This window comes from Phaethon aethereus (assembly GCF_964289735.1).
Source record: "Phaethon aethereus genome assembly, chromosome: 1".
Lineage (NCBI taxonomy): Eukaryota > Metazoa > Chordata > Aves > Phaethontiformes > Phaethontidae > Phaethon > Phaethon aethereus.
In genome coordinates, this window is record NC_138575.1 from 16,973,935 (window position 1) to 16,995,230 (window position 21,296).

At 41.0% G+C, this 21,296-nt stretch overlaps 1 protein-coding gene across 1 annotated transcript in view; it reads left to right on the top strand.

The window, feature by feature from the left end:
• The window catches only part of ABCD2 (ATP binding cassette subfamily D member 2), a gene marked incomplete at both ends in the record, with an annotated part of 49,046 nt that overhangs the window by 9,550 nt on the left and 18,200 nt on the right, over positions 1 to 21,296 (top strand). Inside the window, 3 exons of the mRNA XM_082003012.1 lie at positions 3,334 to 3,502; positions 6,599 to 6,693; positions 7,695 to 7,840. Of these exons, the coding sequence (XP_081859138.1) occupies positions 3,334 to 3,502; positions 6,599 to 6,693; positions 7,695 to 7,840 (410 nt within the window). The remainder of the gene's footprint in view (positions 1 to 3,333; positions 3,503 to 6,598; positions 6,694 to 7,694; positions 7,841 to 21,296) is intronic.

The following is a 21,296-nucleotide window of genomic DNA, read 5'->3' on the forward strand; positions in this document are numbered from 1 at the left end:
GTCATCTGCAAACTTACTGAGGGAGCACTCGATCCCCCCATCCAGATCATCGATAAAGATATTGAACAAGACCGGCCCCAGAACCGAGCCCTGAGGAACACCACTTGTGACCGGCTGCCAACTGCATTTAACTCCATTCACCACAACTCCGGGCTCGGCTGTCCAGCCAGTTCTTTACCCAGCGAAGAGTAAACCTGTCTAAGCCACGAGCTGCCAGTTTCTCCAGGAGAATGCTGTGGGAGATGCTGTCAAAGGCTTTACTAAAGTCCAAGTAGTCAACATCCACTAGGCGGGTCACCTGGTCATAGAAGGAAATCAGGTTGGTTAAGCAGGACCTGCCTTTCATGAACCCATGTTGGCTGGGCCTGATCCCTTGGTTGTCCTGCACATGCCCTTTGAGTGCTCTCAAGATGAACCGCTCCATAATCTTCCCTGGTACCAAGGTCAGGCTGACAGGCCTGTAGTTCCCGGGATCCTCCTTCTGGCCTTTCTTGTAGATGGGCATCACATTGGCAAGCCTCCAGTCTTCTGGGACCTTCCCTGTTAACCAGGACTGCTGATAAATGATGGAGACTGGCTTGGAAAGCTCCTCCGCCAGCTCTCTCAGTACTCTCGGGTGGATGCCATCACGCCCCATAGACTTGTGGGTGTCCAGGTGGCTTAACATGTCTTTAACTGCTTCCTCCTGGATTATGGGGGGGTTATTGTGCTCTCCATCCCCATCTTCCAGCTCAGGGGGCTGAATACCCTGCAGATACCTGGACTGGCTATTAAGGACTGAGGCAAAGGTGGCATTAAGTACCTCAACCTTGTCCTCATCCTTGGAGACAATGTTCCCCGCCATATCCAGTAAGGGATGGGGATTCTCCTTGCCTCTCTTTCTGTTGTTAATATATTTGTAGAAGCATTTTTTATTATCCTTTACAACCGTGGCCAGATTGAGCTCTAACTGGGCTTTTGCCTTTCTAATTTTGTCCCCACTTGACCTAGTGATATCCTTGTACTCTTTGTGAGTTGCCTGCCCCTTCTTCCAGAGGTGATAAACTCGCCTCTTTTCCCTGAGACACAGCAAAATCTCCCTGTTCAGCCAGGCCAGTCGCCTTCCCCACCAGCTCTTCTTACAGCACCTAGGGACCGCCTGCTCCTGTGCCTTTAAGATTCCCTGAATGTCCAGCCTTCCTTGGACCCTTTTACCTTTCAGGACGGTCTCCCAAGGGACTCTCTCAACCAGTGACCTGAACAGGCCGAAGTCTGCCCTCCGGAAGTCCATGGTAGCAGTTTTGCCGACCCCTCTCCTTACTTCACTCAAAATTGAGAATTCTATCATGTCATGGTCACTAAGCCCAAGTCAGCCTCGGACCACCACATCTCTCACCAGTCCTTCTCTGTTCGTAAACAGCAGGTCAAGCGAGGCACCTCCCCTGGTGGGCTCACTCACCAGCTGTGTCGGGAAGTTATCCTCCACACACTCCAGGAACCTCCCAGACTGTTTCCTCTCTGCCGTGTTATACTTCCAGCAGATGTCCGGTAGATTGAAGTCCCCTACAAGAACAAGGGCCAGCGATTGTGAGACTTCTGCCAGTTGCTTATAGAATGTTTCATCTGCCTCTTTCGGTGAAAAAAAAAAATTGCTGTGAATTTCCATCTTAATTTTACATTTGTACTTCCCTTTAAGAGACACTGAGGTACTTTAGCAACATTGTCATTCCCATTTTGTGATTCAGGCAGTTTCCAAAGGACACTGTACTTCAGTCCACTTCAAGTAGTAGTTAAGTTCCAATTCTTGCCCACCTGATCTACCAAAGCAGCCTCCTTCCATTCAGTGTAATTCAGCATGCAGATGAGGTAGGCTCAGCTTTTCTTGCATGTCAGTAGTTTAGGTGGTAGTATTTTGTGTTTTGACAAAGCAAGTTTGTCATAGTTGAGAAACTTACTACAAGTTATGTTTCTTCTGAGGCACAGTTGGTACAAGTTTCATTCATCACGTGCAGGCTTCTCTTCATCAAGTGCCACTGCCAATGCTGTGCAGAGCACTCAGTCCTGACGAGCTTCCACTCTTGCTAGAAAGACTCTAGTCTAGTGTGGAGAATGATGTTACAGCTCCTGTGTGCTACCTACTGCCTCAAGAGCTGCTAGCCAGGTACTTTTCACAGCTGTTAATGCAATTACAAATAGTGCAAAACAATGTACAGCTGATGGAGTTGAAACATTGAGTGATTACTCTTTTTAAATTAAGTTTTTCTAGATGTTGTATACTTGTTAACCTCCAGTGGAGTGATGACCATGTGGCCAGAACTAGAACTCACTTCTGAACCTGGCACAAATAATCAAATTTATAGAGGATTTTATATTGAAATTATGTATGCCATAGCAGATGAACTCAATCATGGAGTATATGTGTTTAACCACAGCAAGCTAATGATTTTATAATCTTGAACTAATTTTCTTGCTCTTCTTGTCTTGCTCTCTGCATTTAGTATAAAAATTCATCCTTCTAAAACCATCTACTAATACATTTATAAGATGCCAATGTTTAATTCTTTGCTGCCAGCAGATGGAGGCAGTTCTTTGGGAGCTCTTGGTGGTGTTGCTGCGCATGAATAGGAAGTTATCAGGTCGAGATGTCTGTTGTTTCTGTCTTCCCCAGGCAGAAGTTGTGCCAAAAGAACCCCAAAAAAGGAGAAGGCCTTTTAAGAGACCTTACCATCTTAAAAATGCCCAGTTCTAATCCAAGGTCTCATATTTAGCTCTGGTACTCTAGGATGCAGCTGACAGAAGAGTAATTTCTTTTTTGTACCATATTTTAGTTTAGGATGCCGTGGTGCTGCCTGTTTTACACAGAAAAGCACACCTTTCCCACAGGAGGTTTCAAAAATACAGGGAAGTAAACATAAATAATCATAGATGCCAATATGCCTCAGTTCTGTGGACCTTTATTTTGGTGGCAAATGCAGGGATTTTGTTTTTCTCTTGTATGATAGGCTCTCTATTTTCAGATACGCTAATAGCTATTCTCTGCTGGTTGAAGACTCTACTGATCCATGGAAAAGAGCAGTTTCTGCAACCTCCTTATTTACTGGAGCTATCATAGTTTACATTGGCTGAAATCTGTCCCCCTCAAACTGTCTAGGAGCTGTGGGTAGCATAGGGGTTAGAACAGAATCTCAAGGAATGAAAATTGATAGGCGTCAAAAGACACATCATTGATCCTTTCAGAGTAACATTTGAGAAGCACTGTCTCAGAATAGCTGAGAATATTTTTCATGAATCTTTGGCCAAACATTTACAGAATTTGTGAAGTATAACTGAAATGAGGCATTTGTTGTTTCTCAGGTTACTGAGCTAGCAGGCTACACCGCCCGTGTCTACAACATGTTTTCGGTCTTTGATGAGGTGAAGAGAGGCATCTACAAAAGAACTGCTGTCATTCAAGGGTCTGAAAACAACAGCAAGAATGAAGATAAAGCAGAATTACATATCAATGGTCCCTTGGAAATCAAAGGTAATTAATTCATATTTGCATATATTCCCTGTGTGTGGAGCTGGTGCAGTGGGACAGGAAGTGAACAGATGTTTTGTTTCTACAACAAATCAGCCTACCATCCTTAATACCCCATGTTGCCTTCCATTTTAACCTCCTGCTATTTCGTAACTCTGTGCTTATGTAGTGCTTTTCTAATACACAAAATTGCTCAAATGTTTTCTGTGAAAACTTTCAATGAAAAAGGCATTTCAGCTATACTGTTACTGGTGGTCGTGGTATTATTATTCTTACACTTACAGTGCCTGCTTTCCTCAGACACTTAAGTTTTTTCAGAAGACTGAAGCTGTAAAATTTTCATCTTCAAACACATTATTTTGTTTGGGGCAGGAGGGAAAGACAGATTGGTTTGGTAGTTTTTAATGAAAATACTACTTTGTTTCAGTGACTAAAAATCAGCCTCTGCTAATTTTTTCATAATTTAGTGGGAATTTTCAACTGAAAATGGGCTGACAACTTTACCCTTCCCTTCACCTCCCAAATGATCTGATTAATCTAAACCTTAACCCTCCTGTTCCTATCCTGTATCTTTCTGGTGCCGCTATCTTTCTGCCTCCACCCTCCCCAAAGCATTTTCTGTGTACATCCATTTCTTATTGTGCTCCATTACATGCCATGTCTCTCCCTCTTGCGTCCAGCTTCTCTCTAAGGTACTTAAAGGCAGCTTTTGCAATGGGCTTTACCCAGTTTTCCCAACAGACCCCTTCTGCTTCTTCCCTCTGTGGTATTGAAAAGCCTCATTCCTTCCCTTTGGCTTCTGAAAACTTAAACCTTGGTTGAGTGGAAGGCACCAAAGTGTTCTTTATGAAGTACCTTCTTCCAACAATTTCAACAATGCTGCCCTCCGCACAGATTTCTCAAAGGTCCTCTGACAAGGTTCTTCATAACAAACAGTCTGATGCAGCATGGTGGATAGCTTTGGAAATAGCTGATGTCTTAATCATGTAGATCTTGGTAATATTTGGCTGACATTAAAAGAAAAGGCATTTTATAACTTACATTTTGTCATGTACAAGAGAAAAGGTTTGTAGTTCCTGGAGCAACAAAGTAATTTGGTGGCTCTTTTTAGATAACTGTGTTTTAAAAACAAAACCAAATACAGTTTAGATATGCAAGCATGCTGTTCATATTTCCTTTTGGTCTAGTATACTTATACCCCACTCCTTTTTTCTCTGCAGCCTTTTCCCAAGATTTGATTTCACTACAGTCACACATTTCACCCAGCCTGAATTCCTCCCAAGTCGTGGTGACTAGCGTTTGCTACTGAGTGGTTGTAGGCTCTCAGAGGCAGCTAGCCAAGACCAAGCATTGTAGAATTTAGGCCAGATGAATCTAGGCCAGAGGCTCCACAGTTTTTATGACAAGTCCCATTGTAATACTGTTTTTCCTCCTTTCTTTTGGTCTTGATACTTCAGAAATCCCTGCAGAGTAGATTTATATGTGGATAAAAGTACACGTGCTCACATACGTGTATGTGTCTGCATTGTTAGAAAAGGAAAATCTTAATATTCAGCTTCCCCCCAAAGGCTCTTTGAACACATACTACTTCTTTTTGAGTCATCCAGAATAAGTTTATGTAACTAAGGGATGTCTATTTTGTGCCTTGCACTTACTGTTGTCAATAAGAGCATTGTGAAAATATGAAAGCTATTGTAATACTTTTAACAGATAATAATATTGCCTTGTACATAGTGTATCTAGTAATTCAGAATTTTAAAGTTGAAACAGAATTTTGTACATCTTGTGCAAATACTGTCAAATTGTGTTTCTGATTACACATAAATACGCTTTAAAAGCATGTTAAAGTTGCAGTCAAACACTGTGAAGTTGGGAAATAAGAATTAAGTTGACTTAATACTTACTTATTATTTTTATCACATTTATTTGAACTACAATTTCTCCACTGTATCCAAGCAATTTTTTTAAACAGCAAAACCCTTTCATTTTCTATAATCTCATGTTGAACACCACAGAACTGTTTTAAATAAAACTTACTTTAGGAAAAAAAGAATGCTTGAGTTGATACATGGCACAGAAATTTTTGCCCAGGTTTTGTTTTATAGTTTGGCAAAATTGGAAGCAATTGAACAAAGAGCGTCTTAATGGAAAATGTAAAACTAACCTAAACTGAAAGAAATACTACCAGATCCTGTTGTAATAAACACAACTTTTCCTTAGTTCCATTTTTCTTTGTTCAGATTGGTCTAAGTTATAAAACAAGCAGACTTCTAATACAAAGAGAAATCTCTTTCCTTTGCATCTTGACTGTAAAGGTAATTTCTGATATTCGTCTAGGAGCCCAGCTGTTTGGGTTCCCAGTTGCCTCTTAATGCAACTTCTCTAATGGAAGTTAGAGTTGGTTTCATTTTTTTACTCTTTCCAGAAGAATTTATTTCAAAGTCCTTGTGTTAGAGAATATCCAAACCTCAGATTGAGATTGTATATCTAAATTTGCCAGAAATCTAAACAGTTATGTTTAGCTACTGGAGTGAAATGTTATATGCGTTTCCACAAATACTTACAAGACACATTTACAGTGTCTGTGCCTTCAAAAAGAGATGGAAGCAAGCCATTAAATGTTTTCTCCTTTGCTCTTGTTGCTGGAGGAGACTGAACTGGGCTCCGAGTTTCAGAGCTGGCAGTGAAAGTAGATTCCATTTTCTAATTAAATCCTCAAAAGAAGGTAAACTGGTCTGCCTGTGGCTAAAGCTGTCCTTGAACTTTTTTACTGGTTGATATTAACCACCAGAAAATACAGGTAGAGTATGAATAAACATGTCTTTATAGTGCATTTTATAGATATATTTGTGATACATACTGTGCATTATATTTGTGATCAAATTTAGGATTCATTGCACACTCTTGGCTACTGCTGACAGTGTCTTTCTGCCTAGCTAAGATTTATTATCCAGATTTTCCATGAGGGAAACTTTGAGCACATGAAAGAGTTGTTTGAAACTCACCAATTTATACTTCTCAGCCATGCACAGACGCTGTCACATATCATTGCTTAATGGAAGGTTTTGCAAACTCTAATTTTTTTTTTTTGATTTCTAGGAAAAGTTATTGATGTTGATCATGGAATTATTTGTGAAAATGTGCCTATTATAACTCCGAATGGTGATGTGGTGGTTTCCGGACTAAACTTCAAAGTAAGATGATATGCAAGAATCTTCTGATTGTTGCCATCACATTAACATAAACAGCACAGAATTCATGTACCTTATGTTAAGTACTTGGAGGAGCATATGGATAAAAGGGGAAGTCCAGAAAGGTAGGCATAGTAGCTCTATAGAGGCAGACATATGTAGCTTATCCTGCTCAAAGAAAGAGAAGAGAGGATTTCTGGTGCTGTTGCCAGGTGAAAAACTGACCTGAGATTTTCAAAGGTGCATATGGGAGTCTCTGCATCCATCTTTACTTAATTTCAATGGAATTGGGGTGCTTTACTCACAAAGGCTCCTTTAAAAGTCTGAGTTCACAGCAAGAGTGGAAAAATTGAGTCTGTAGGTTTGCTTGATCACCACAAAGAGCAGTACTAACTAATAGTTGACAGCATAGTTCACAATCCCAGCTGTGGAGTCTTGACTCAGTAAAAGCTTGTATTGTTTTTAAAAAGTTATTCCAGATACCACTCACAATTTTAATGCATGACCTTTACTGAATTACTCCCATATATATCCTGATCTTCTGTTCCAGTGCAGATGTTATTATTTTAAAAAGTAGTTGAAGTTATCAGAACACTAACATGAATAATTCCAGCAGGTCCTTTAATTTAGCTAAAGCAGAGTGTTCCTTTTGCCACCTCTGTTGGTACACGAATTAGTATCTAGGAGGGCAGGGTCCTAGCTATGGCAAAACTTGCAATGGCTTCAGTGTAGGAATCTCAGATTTGTAGAACTACAACTTTATGGTCAAAGAGACAGTTATTCATTTGGCTCAAGAGACAAAACCAACAGAAAATATAACATAGTCAATATATTTATTTAAAGAATAGACAATGACATTGTGATTATGCATAAATGCAGGTAATTAATGACATGGGGTTGACAATTTGATGTAAATGCTCATGTAACTCCCTCTAGGGGTCTTAGACTGTCTTGTGCCACATGTACTGCATAGTAACATCTGTGCATTTTCATTGCCATTGTAGGTCCAGGAGGGGATGAATCTTTTAATCACTGGACCCAATGGCTGTGGAAAGAGTTCGCTCTTCAGAATTTTAAGTGGTCTATGGCCTGTGTATGAAGGAGTTCTCTACAAACCTCCTCCACAGCACATGTTTTATATACCACAAAGGTATGTGTTTTGTTCAAGGTGATATCTTTTTTCTGGTTAGATGAATATTGACCCTGCTTCTCTCATTTTCAAGCTGTGATATGTACAGCCAAGTTAAAAGGTGTGAAGCACAATCTCAGCTGTGTGGAGAGTGCTGAAAAAAAAATTCTCGTTGGTGGTGCAAATCTTCAATCATTGGAAAGGGCTCACATACACGTGTGATGGAGCCTGTGCTCCCCTGATGGCTAAAGTCCTGGATGGTTGGGATCATGGGAGCAGACTAGAATCTGAAAGAAACTTGAAGGAGACCTAACAGACCTTAATTCCGATTTCACTTGAAAACCAAAGATCAAAACAAGTGAGAATATTTTTGTTCCTAAATGTTGAATTGTTCAAAATAATTTTCAGAACTTCAACTTTTACACTACAAGACCAGAATCCAATCTAATATTAACTGCAAATTGCCTTTTTAATATGTGTTCATTTCACTAAGGGAAACATGACTTTTCTGTGCTTCATTTGTATTCTGACTTGCTGTTGGACTCTCAGAACATAATTTAATGCAATTGATTCTAGAATATCTCCTTAGAGACTTCTAACTAGGTTGTTTTGCAAAAGCAAAATCAAACACTGAGAAATTTTGATTGCTTTCTGTAGTTCATTTCTTCCCATGGGCAAAAGAAGTATTCATGGTACAGTTTTTAGTCTTGTTTAAAAAGTACAAGCTATTAAGCTGAATGGAAAATATTAACTGATGAGTAGATTTTCCTTGCTGCAGATGAAGGTAACAAAAAACATTTATCTATAATTTTTTCAAATATATGTATAATTTGTTGCTAGCTATTGTCATTTTTCTGAGCCACTTGAGGGTTTCATTCAGGAATTTGGAGCAAAATGCTTTATTAAATGTTTTTCAAAACAATATTTCAGAATTCCCATTGTGTGGGACATTCTTAAAATCAGTTTTATTCTTCGGCAGAAGAAAAGCTATTCTGAATTTTCTTCTTGCAGAAAATCTTCAGTTTCAGCCGCTTCTGTGCTCTGTGTGATCCCAACCCCTTCTCAGATCAACATCTGAGGCTGGCTTGCCTACAGACCTTTCCCCTTTACTTATGTCCCCTTTATTCTGTGAAAGCAAGCAGATTCATGTTGCATTTGCCAAGGTGCTGGTTGAGGGGGGGGTCATTTCCATAAACGTGGTTCTTTGTTAGGTGTTTCCCCTAACTTGGGAGCTGGGGGAGTTGTCCAGCAGACCTCTTCTTTGGAACATTTCAAAACTTTGGGTCAGAAACTGAGATTCAGCCAGTGTCTTCGCAGCCCTTTGTGACCAAAGCCATGTAGGGAATGGCATGTCATCTTTTCAATGTACCCTGAAGGTATCGCTCGTGCAGTCCATCCTAATAGCAACCCCCAGGAGAAAGAGTGTTGCCATGATGTCTTCAGGACATCTAAGTGACATTGCCATGGCTTGGCTCTGTGGCTCTGTGTGAGCTTTGCGTTCCTGGAGGGTTTTTTAGGCAGTACAGAGGTATTCCCTTCCAAAGGGACAGAGCAGTGTCTGGGTAAATGGGGCAACAGTGAGTGACAGAGAGGGCTTTTCTGCAAAAGTGCTATACCTTGACTGTGGCTGAAGATTTTGAAGTCTGCTTGGGGGACAGTTCAGCTGTGTCAGTATGGATTCTGCAGTCTCAGTAGTGTGGCCTGTCACTCATGAGTGTCTTGTATTTGGAAAGGGACTGTGAGACTGAGTCTTGTAGGGTTTTGTGGGTGAATGTGGCTGAAGGGTTGATATAAACAGCAGTCAATTAGATTTGTTTGTTAAGATATCCTTGACGATCCTGAGTTGCTTTTTTGCCCAATGTATTTGTTCTTTGGGCTTGCAGAGTCTTAGATGAATATCTGAGATGCTAAGACTGACTTGAAGGAGATTCAGTTTTGAATTGAAGTTTATACATTTCCAGACCAGATTTGCAACAGATCTATTGGATTTTTAGGGCTTTTATGTGGATTGCCTTATGTGGTCCAGGCATTTTTTTTCCTGCCTGTATTCCATTTCTGAGTTCCTTTATTTATGGCTTAAATAAATTACACATTCAGTTGGTGGTTTTTGTTTGTCCCTGGCTCTAGAATACATTCAGAATTTCTGTAGTAGTTTGTAAATTGTTCTGAAGTCCCAAAATTAAAGCAGCTTGTTTTGGAAGGTCCTGCTGGTGCACCATTTTGCTTATTAACCCTGTGCAAATTGCTGCTTGGTCAGGATTAGGTTCTGATTGTTTATTTTTTTTAGACATAATTCTAAAACTTCATACCAGAAAAGCTAGTGCCCAGCCTACTTTTCATCATGTATATATTTCAGCATAACTTTAGGTAAAATTTATGTTCCAGACTGAGAGGATCTGGGAGATTGTGGGATATTACCTGGGTTCAAGCTACCTCACTCTTTTGTTTGATAGGTCGGTGAAAACTATGGTATAGCAGAAGGCTCTTGAATTGGTGGATGTCCATAAGAGCGGCAAGTTGGAGTGACATCTCTTGTGTTTAGGTGTATACATTATGTCTAAGAACATGGGGGACAGCACTCCATGAGTGGACAGGGTTACCACTGAGCCTAATGAGAGCTTATTCCTGCGTACCATTCTGCATCGGCCCTCTTCAAGTCAAATATAGGAACCTCATCTACACACAGTGAATGGTGGAGAATACAGTGACTACTAAGTAACAAAATACTCCTCAGTAAATAGGATCCCCCTGAAAAGATTATTTTTTCACCTCTGTTTGTAATGTTCCAGCGTAGTATTCCAGAAACGCGTGGGAAATCACGTGTCTTTGCCGCGTTCAAAAGCTACACACAAAAGTATGATTTCTTAAAAAGTGAATTATCTCATTGTGTACTCCAAATTTCATCAACACAGCAAACGTTTTATAGTTAGCTTTACTTAGCAGTATGTAGGCTTTAAAACAGTCTTAAGAGTACCTATCTTTTGAGGTTGCTTAGTATCATTATACTGCTTTTTAAAGATTTTACTGTGAATCATTGAGAGATGGGTTTTTTTCTCCCTTTATATATAGGACCAGGCCATGCAGAATTTGTTCTTAATCAGTCACAGTTGTGGTCAATGCTGATGGGACAAACTGCCCTTTTGGAGAGCAGGGAGAGAGAAGCCCAGAGATTTCTGTGAGTGTGGCTCTGCCACTGTCCATGACAGGCCTGTAAAAGAGGAGGGTGGGCAGAAGAGAGGGAGGCTTTAAGAGGCTTTAAGCAGTCCAGCATCATATTGGTGCCAGAAGCAGCTTGTTTTCAAGAAGAGATCAGGAACTGGACTCTGACTCTGACTAGTCCAGAGTCTAGGACTCTGACTAGGAACTGGTCAGAGCTCAACAAGTTGTCACATCTCATTGGAGCCTCAGTAACTGTCAGTGTGTGCTCTTACCCCTTCTTCTACTTCTCTGTACCTCTTTTGCAAAGTGAAATTAATTTGTGTTAACCACCTCTTTCCATTCCTCTTCTAATTAACTGGTCAAGAAGGTAGCATGAATGAAAAAATATGTGCTCTAGTTGGTAAGGAATTCTGATTCAAATCAGAATTCAGAAACATAATTTCAAATAATAAATAATTAGCAAAAATATGTAGTGGATTGCATGAGTACTGACGCTACATGTATGATCACAAGATGTATATATAGCACTTAGGGAATTAAAGAAGCAGACAATCCTTTCATAGTGTATCAACAATGTATCTGAAAGTAGCCTGGTTTCTCCAGACTGTGCCCTGTTCCTGCTCTGTTGGTCTTAAACATGGGAGGAGACACCATCTCTCTGGAATTGGTGAGTTCAAGCATACAATTCCTCCTAGCATTTATTCCAGCTCTTCTTGCTCTCCAACTAAGTATCTCAGCTTTTTCAGTTGCGAGGAAACAGATTCTGCACATGTTGGCTCTCATTTCCTTAGTTCTCCCTCATTTGATATAAACGCCAGCAGAATTGCACACCTACGTACTTGCAGGTTACCCTGACAACACCACAGGAATATTCCTCAATGTCTCTACACCATAAAGCTGCAGTAAAGCTGCAGTAAAGCTGTAATCACCACTGGGTTATTGATACAAATTATTAATCATTTTCTGCCAGCTGTGTCTTATTGTCTTATTTGCATGGAGGAATGTGTCATGCAGTTTCTGTCGGTTCCATAACCTTCTGTCATGACTCTCGAATCTTCCTAGCACAGCACATATCTAAAGCATCCGTCAGCATTTTTCTCTGTCTTTCTTGAGGACTGATTTACTGATTCACATTCATAGAGCTTGGAGTAATTCTTAATCCATTATGCTTCTTTCTCTTGGTCCATTGTTACTGTTTTTTCTTTCCAGCTTGCTTCTACTGTAATTTGGATATTTTTATGAGGGGGGTGTTTCTCCAGTGGTATGCATAGTTTCTCTGCAATTCTGTATGCCATTCTAGTAGAAGACCAACCCTGACTACTTTCTCAGCAGTCACAGTAACAGTCCAATTCTGTATTGTCTCTCTTTCTATTGCTCATTCAAGTAGATCTCTAGTATTTCTTTCCTTCAACACCAGGCTTGTCAGATGCTAAAATGGAGGCAACCAAAGATGCACTAGTATAAAATGTTGTTTGTTCTTCATAATTTAAGATTTATATACCTATATCTTTCTGTCTTATTAATGCTAGGACAGTACAGAACATAATAGTTTAAAGGTTTATCTGACACTCCTAAGCTGTTTGGTTTTACATACATCTGCTCTATTTCTGGTATTTTATCTGGGGTTTCTTTACACGTCTTTTCCTGTCTTGTGTTTTTCCTTCTGTATTCTAAAAATATTCTTGGCTACTAAACAAAATTGCATCAGCTACAAAGATATATTTCCTCTCCTTAGCTCTTTTGAGTAATCCAAATGTCTGATGTGATTTGCCTCAAGTAGTCCAAGGTACTTATCAAGTGGATGAAACCAAGAAAGAATATTTCCATTCTAAGGGATATAAATAATAAAGTGATAAAATAAAAATCATGTTGACATTATAAGCACATGAAACTTTGAGGATTATAGTGTGATTCAAATGTTGTCTTAAGCATGGAGGTAGTTAGTAGTGGCCACTGTCGTTAAAATGTGGTTGTTTCCTAAGACAATTCCTGATTACCTAAACAATTTTATCTTGCAAAATTGTTGTGTTCACTTTCAGATACCCTATATTACGTATGAAAGTATGTGTATATGTAGTATGTATATATACGGTTCATCTGTATTAGACTACTTTCTCTTTAGCGTGTGGTCTGTTAGAGAAGTAGCCCAAATGAAGTGCTGTGCAAATATGCCTATTCGAGTTCTGTTGCCTTATCGGATTTAGATTGGCTCAGATGTCTGTATGCTATGTTGTATTTTGCACATCCTCATTCCTTGTCAGTGCATACTGCTCTGACTTTAAGTATGACCTTTAACTTAAATACATATGTCTATGGGACCTGACGAGATGCATCACAGAGTCCTGAGGGAACTGGCTGATGTAGTTGCCAAGCCACTCTCCATGATATTTGAAAAGTCCTGGCAGTCAGGTGAAGTCCCTGGAGACTGGAAAAAGGGAAACATTGCACCCATTTTAAAAAAGGGTAGCAAGGAGGACCCTGGGAACTACCGACCTGTAGACCTTACCTCTGTGCTTGGGAAGATCACGGAGCAGATCCTCCTAGAAGCACTGCTAAGGCACATGGAGGACAGGAAGGTGATTTGAGACAGCCAGCATGGCTTCACCAAGGGCAAGTCCTGCCTCACCATCCTACTGGCCTCCTATGATGGAGTGACCCCATCAATGGACAAGGGAGGAACTACGAATGTCATCTATCAGGACTTCTATAAGGCCTTTGACATGGTCCCCCCAACATCCTTCTCTCTAAATTGGAGGGATATGGATTTGATGGGTGGACTGTTGGGTGGATGAGGAATTGGTTGGGTGGTTGCAGCCAGAGGGTAGTGGCCAATGGCTCCACGACCAGATGGAGATTGGTGACGAGTGGTGTCCCTCAGGGATCCATATTGGGACCAGTACTGTTTTAATATCTTCATCAATCACATAGACAGTGGGATCGAGGGCACTCTTGGCAAGTTTTCAGATGACACCAAGCTGAATGCTGTGGTTGACATGCCCGCGGGATGGGATGCCATCCAGTGTGACCTGGACAAGCTCGAGAAATGGGCCCGTGGGAACCTCATGAGGTTCAACAAGACCAAGGGCAGGGGCCTGCACCTGGGTCGGGGCAACCCCCAGCATCAGTACAGGCTGGGGGATGAAGGGATTGAGAGCAGCCCTACTGAGAAGGACTTGAGGGTACTGATGGATGAAAAGCTGAACTTGAGCCAGCAATGTGTGCTCGCAGCCCAGAAGGCCAACCATATCCTGAGCTGCATCCGCAGCAGAGTGGCCAGCAGGTTGAGGGAGGGGATTCTGCCCCTACTCCACTCTGGTAAGACCCCACCTGGAGTCCTACATCCAGCTCTGAAGCCCTCAGAACAGGAAGGACTTGCACCTGTTGGACTGGGTCCAGACACCAAAATGATCAGAGGGATGGAACACCTCTCCTATAAGGACAGGCTGAGAGAGTTGAGGTTGTTCAGCCTGGAGAAGAAAAGGCTCCAGGGAAACATTACTGCAGCCTTCCAGTACTTAAAAGGGGCTTCTAAGAAAGATGGGGACAGACTTTTTATCAGGGCCTGTTGCAACAGGGCAAGGGGTGATGGTTTTATACTAAAAGAGGGTAGATTTAGACTAGATCTAAGGAAGAAATTCTTCGCAATGAGGGTGGTGAAACACTGGCCCAGATTGCCCAAGAGGTGGTAGCTGCCCCATCCCTGGCAACCTTCAAGATCAGGTTGGAGGGGGCTCTGGGCAACCTGATATAGTTGAAGATGTCCCTGCTCATTGCAGGGGTGTTGGACTAGATGACCTTTAAAAGCTCCCTTCAACACAAGCTATTGATTCTATGTTTCTATAATTCTGTGATCCCTTTAGTTGCGTCACCTGGAGTTAAATTGTGCTCTGCACATGCAAACACCACACTAGCAATTGTCATTGCCCTTCAGCATTTTGCCATCAGTTCATGTCAACGCTGTAGAGATAATTACTCCCTCGCATACTGCATTGTTACCAAGTTCATGGTGCTCCTTTTAAATATGTTTATTTCCAGAGTTCCCAACTTATCTGACAGATGAGAAAAAAGTCTGTGGTAGATAGTGTTAACACGAAACATAACATACTTCTGTTATGCATACTATTTTGCTTAACTATAACTAGTTATACGTTTGCTTTAACAAAGTGGCTGCTACTTTGTATCTTCTTTTTTCTTTTTTTTTTTTTAAATTAATCAAAGACAGGTTAACTCAGTATTCTGCTGTTCATTAAAAAGTGTGGCCTTGCATCTGAGAGGGCTGTTAGGCTATCCCTTCAGCCAGGGCACAACTTCTTCTATTTCATCTTATTGGGACTTGTATAGAAATGCTTGCAGTTCTCCTTCCTGATTGAAGGAAGTCCTGTCATGTATCACCTAGAACAGAAGAGTTCTTGTCTTGCTGCCCTGGAGGTTAGCTGAAGCTTTGCCTGCCAGGATCACTGGTAGACCTCTCTGTTTCCACTGAAGGCTCATTCACAACTGAGAAGTTTGAAGGTTTTTAATTAGGTCTATGTGCTTACTGATCACAAGTAATGACAGTACCTCTTGGTAGAACACTGTGAACAAGATTCACCTACACTAATAGTCAGAGGTGGAAAATGGTTTTATGGATTAGCTGCTACTCCTTCTCAAGCCATGCAAAGTGCCTTCCTTACTGGGCAGACGCAAGAGTCAGTTAAAGCACAGCTTACCAGTCTTTTCTGTTATTAGGCAAAGAGTTACAGAAATCCCAGACTGAAGGCTTCAGTCAGCTTGCTGCATTGGGGTTTAGTTTAGTTTTAAAATGTATTTACATAAATCCAGCACTGGTCTTAAAGGATGCAGTGGAAGTGATGTATTTGAAGGACTTCAGCATGCTCTAGGGCTTTGGTTGCTCAATCCCTTCAGACTGGGGGCCTGTCTGGAGCAAGCTGTGGCTATGGGAGATTCCAAGAGGACTAACTGTGGGTGAGGAATTGAGTTGTGTTGATACATACTCAACTTTTAGTCCATATGGAGACTAGTGCATTTCCTAGTGGGCGGTTGTCTGAAGCACAGAAGCCAGTACCACACTTGATATAAATGAAGACCCTTATTGACAAATTTGAATCTCCAGGGAAGTCCAGGCTTGAGTTGATGCAGAGATTTCAGTATCATCTTTTATCTACTGGTGGTCTTTTCAGTTGAAGCAGGTTCTATTATTACTGCCTTCTGTATAGATGGATGGAGAGACTTCATTCTCCAGACTCATGGAGATGGCTCACTTAAAGCACAGTGTAGTCACTTAACTTGGTGCAAGCCAAGTCCCTTTTATTTGTGATCCATAAAAAAACTTGGACATTCAGAGGATTAAGATCCATTCAGCAACTCATTGCATTCCTACCCAGTCACAGATACACAGAGGTATAATGTTAAAGTGTTGTCAGCTGCATGGCTGATTAAATAGCATATTTATGCAACTAAAAGGTGAAATCCATTCTCGTAATCAAAGCAGCATCCCTCCCATTTTGAATATTGCTTCAGTACTAAGCACTTGTTTTAGCTCTTGCACAAAAGTGGGTGTCACTAATATGCAGAACTTTCTCTATTTACATTCTTTTGAGATGTTTTCCTCAATGTTACAGAAGAGCTAAGTTTTTGTCTGGGAGGACGCCCAGTTGCAGGATTATTTATACTAGGATCTCTGGCAATCAGCTGCTCTGTGTTTCATAATGTATTTTGGATACTGTGTTCTTGCCAGCATGAACTTGCAATGCTTCCACACTCCACTTGCTTCTTTTGATGGCATTTTGAATATCAAAAGTCCTCATTCAGCACCGATAATTACATATTGCCTGTACCACCTTTCTAGACATCCATGTATGTGTCAGACTGTTTATGGAATTTCATTTAAAAGCTGGGAAAAATAGGCTTTGAAACTTCTTTAAAGGACATTGTCAGGTTAAGCTTGACAAACATTTAATATACATGAAGTCACTAAAGAGATTATAAGAACTGAGTATGTGGCTGGTATTAATAGGATCCATCCAGCAAAGCAACTGACAATCCATTTAATCTGTGCTAGGTTCATTTTGCTCAAACAGCTCACTTGCCTTTAAAATGTTGTTTTGATAGCAGTGCTGGGGAACGTATTCACCTACAGGTTAACTGAGATTGCTGTGTAATTTAGCAGTGGTATGGACAAACTTGCATGTTGAAGAGTAATCTGGTGGTTCCATTTACATGACCTCATTTCTGCAGAGAAGTAGCATTACTGTGTCCAGCTCGAGCAGTTACCTCCAGCTTAATGCCCTACATTGCAACTGTGCAACAAAGGATCTTTCACAGATTAACAGAGTGGCAAATGATTACTATTTCAATAATATTTTACCTAGGAATATTAAAAAGCATGCTTCAAATGTGGCTACGTAACACTGGGAACTACTGGGAAAAACAAACTGCAAAACCTGCCTGAGATAAAAAGAAGAGACTGAAGAGACTGGAAGGATGCTGGCTTTTGTGAGGGGAGGACAACTGAAAGCTCTAATAACAACAATATCATCTTCCTTGGGAAGAAGTCCTTTCTTCTTCTTACTACAGTTTTCAATCGGAAACTCTCATTACAATGCCCTATGCTTTTAAATATACACATAGCCAAAACTTCCCTCTTGAGGAGAAGGTGGTAGTCCTTCCCATGTACTATAGCTTCTGCCTTTTGCCCACCCCTGTGTCCTGGGCTCCAGAACTGTGTCACAGCTGCAAGGTGAACTGAACCTTCAGCCCTCTCTCAGGCTCTCCATGGTCTGCTCACTCAGACATGTTTCTCAGGGTCTAGTGCCACGTTTGCCTGCTTGCAGGCTGAAGATCTCACCTTCTGATCCTCCTCCAACTCACTGTGGTTTCCAAGGTAAAGGTAAGTTTTATTCAGCACGAGGATTGTTCTGCATTTCTTGGAAACAGTGCAGTGTTTGTTAGTAACTACCACCTTCCAGAGAGAAGACTATTAGCTATTTTTGTATACAGGTGTTCACCCCTCACCCGCAACAAATTAAAAAAATAAACTGTCAACTCATACACCAAAGGTAGATTTTGTCTATGTTCTTTCAGGCATCTAAAAGTTAGACATCCTTGTGTGAGCTTTATAATAAGTGATCTGTCTACCTCCAGAGGGTGATTCATTGTTGCAGTCCACCAGTGAAAGTGTTCATTGTCAATCCCAGTAAGAAATGTATTTGAACTCTGTAATGCATTAATTAAAATTCCTTTTATTAGAGATAAGGAATAAGTTGATAGCATAGATAATCACAAAATCACAGAATGGTTGAGGCTGGAAGGGACCTCTGGAGGTCATCTCGTCCCACCCCTGTGCTCAAGCAGGGCCACCTAGAGCTGTTTGCCCAGGACCACATCCAGATGGCTTTTGAATATCTCCAAGAACTGAGACTCCACAACCTTTCTGGGCAAATTGTTACAATGCTTGATCACCTTCACAGTGAAAAATCGTTTTCTGATGCTCACATGGCATCTCCTCTGTGTTTCAGTTTGTGCCTCTAGTCCTGTCACTGGGCACCACTGAGAAGAGCCTGGCTCCACCTTTTTTGTACCCTCCCTTCAGGTATTTATGTACAGTGATGAGATCCCCCTGAGCCGCCTTTTCTCCAGGCTGAACAGTCCCAGCTCTCTCAGCCTTTCTTCAGAGGAGAGATGCTCCAGTCCCTTCATCATCTTAGTGGCACTTATGTCCCATTGGATGCTAGGAGACCAGCATTGCGCAGCATCGGTTGGACCTCTTGCCACAGCATGGCATGCTGCAGTTGATCCCATCCGTGCTAAGGTTCATTGGCATTATGGTCTTTAGCACTCTGATGGCATTTTCTTAGAAGTAAACAATTCCATTTACCATTTTTACTGTCAAGCAAAAGGATGTTAGCATGAGAACATGCTGCTTCACTTGGAGATAAAGACAAGGACACACAGGTGGTGTAATTGCCGATGCCAAGTGGGAGCTGCCTGCAGGCTGTTACAATTAGCCAGCAAAGTTTATCCTGCAGCCAAGTGATAAGTGCAGCACAGCACAAGCCTGAAGGCCAATTTATATGTGCAGCACAGCCCAACATGATGCAGCAAAGTATAGCGTAGGCCCGTGCCCACTCTGGATCGCTAACGTGGATCACTAACTCCTCAGTGCACAATAGTGTTCCAGTTCAGACCACTGCAGCTGTTCATTCTGTGTCCCAGGACAAACATCTAAGACACATGAGACCTACTGGAGGGGCCAGTTCACTGCAGGATCCACTGACTACAAAGAGAGCCTGGGGTGTCTGACTCAGACTTGGATGAGTAACTTTTAGGTGAGATGAGACTCTTCTGCAAATAATGCTGAGTAGTCTCCAGAACACTGGATTTTTACTTCTTTGTTTTGAGTCATTAATTATGTCATGATCTCTGTGGGTGCGTGTAGCAGGTGGGTTTCTTTCCGCAGTTCAGCATGTGTGCTCTAGCATAGTGTAGATGGGAGCACATCTTTCCCAAGAGGAAAGGCTTTTCCCGACCTGTTTATCTGCCTAGCATCTTGCATTAATTATACCCTATCAATTTTCGTTTCTGCTAGGGATTACTACAGCTCCCTTGTGGCCACTTCAGGTACCGATAACGCTTATAAAATGGCTATAATCATGTCCCATGTATCCATATACATGGTGCATCTCCATATTCTACGCTGTCATGTTCTGTCCTGTGTAACACAAAGTGTTTCACAGAGAATTAGAGAGGGAATTCAGTGCAGTGCATGACTTCCCACTTGTTGGCAGGGTGTCTCATGGGTGGCACACTATTGCTCTAGTATGACTTGCATATTCATAACCCAGTGCATGCAAAAATGTTGCCATGGACAACTAAGCATTGTGGAAACCCAGAGCAAGAGCAGCCTATGCTCTAGAGGCTTCACTGTCTACATTTCCTCTTCTCTGTGAAGTAAGGTGTCACTTCTCATCTGCAAAACCATGAATAATTTGGGAGCTTTCTAAAAGAGGGAAGCTGCCTTGCCCATTCTGTTGCATTGCTGTGATAAAAATCGGAAACATCTCTTAGGCTGGGGTGTGCCTGGCAGGCTAGACTCTTGTCCAGAACAGCTCATTGTTATTTCTTCAATTCGTTGATCTTCATGATGATCCATCCAAATAAACCTATCATCAGGACTGACGGAGGTATGAAAAGACTGGGCCTGCAAAAATTGGATGTTTAAGAAAAGGAGAGTATTTTTCCTTCATTTGTCTGGCTGGCTGATTTGATTGATTGCAGGAGGTCTAATTATTTCAGGTTGCGTTAGCTGCTCTTATTTTGTAGAAATTGTCTGGGTTTTGTTTTTAATTATAGATGTGTTCGTGCATTCTTTCTGTTGTCTCTGCCTATCGTAAGATAGAAATAAACTGAACTAGATAGTTTTGTGAATTGTTCACCTTGAACTTTTATGCCATCTGACCAGTTCTGGTTATATTGTAAGTGATCTTGGTAATGGTGAATAAGTAAATCATGAGATGAGATGATACCTGAGCATGAACAGGGCTTTAAATTAAGGGCTTCTTTTACCTTTCTGGTTATTTTTTCCTCCCAGATTATTTTCTTGCAGAGATGTGCGTATCTTCTTTGTAAAGAAATCCACAGAGTGATTAGTGTGATTTTTTTTCAGCCTTTGATATTAGATTCTAATGACATGCATTGAGAATTCAGTCTTTCATACTGTGCATTTTATTTCCTGTTAACTATGTTAATGGCTATAAGCTGATTACATTCCCCTCTGGTAACTGATCTATCTGAAATATTTAGAGGATGTTCATGGCTAGTTCTGTATAAGTGGAGAGGAGAGTTCAGTGTAGGGTATTTTAAAGAGAGATCAATTATTTATATCTTTAGAACAGTTGCTGAAACTGTAGCTGGCCCTAAAATCCCTTGAACTAGATACAATGCAATAAACTGAGGCTGTTGCTTTTTTCACATTTTGCTAAATATTATTCACTATTTTTTAACTCTTTGGTGATTACCAACTTCTGTGTGAGAGTAGTAGATACAACATTACTTAAAAGGAACTTAATTCACATTCATTCAAGACATTTTATTTTCTAGAGTTGTAGTGGTGATGCCATCATTAGGTTTTTGCTATTTATTTTATTAATGTCATCAAAGAACTATTAGGAATCCAGATTACTTATTGGGGGTTGGAATTTCTTGAGCATCACTGTTGATCAAGCTTTGCTGCTGTTGAAATCCGTGGAGCTTTTACTATTGACCTAAATCAGGGGTGTGGCAATAGCCAGAGTTCTGCTGAGGTGATTCCAGCTGAGGT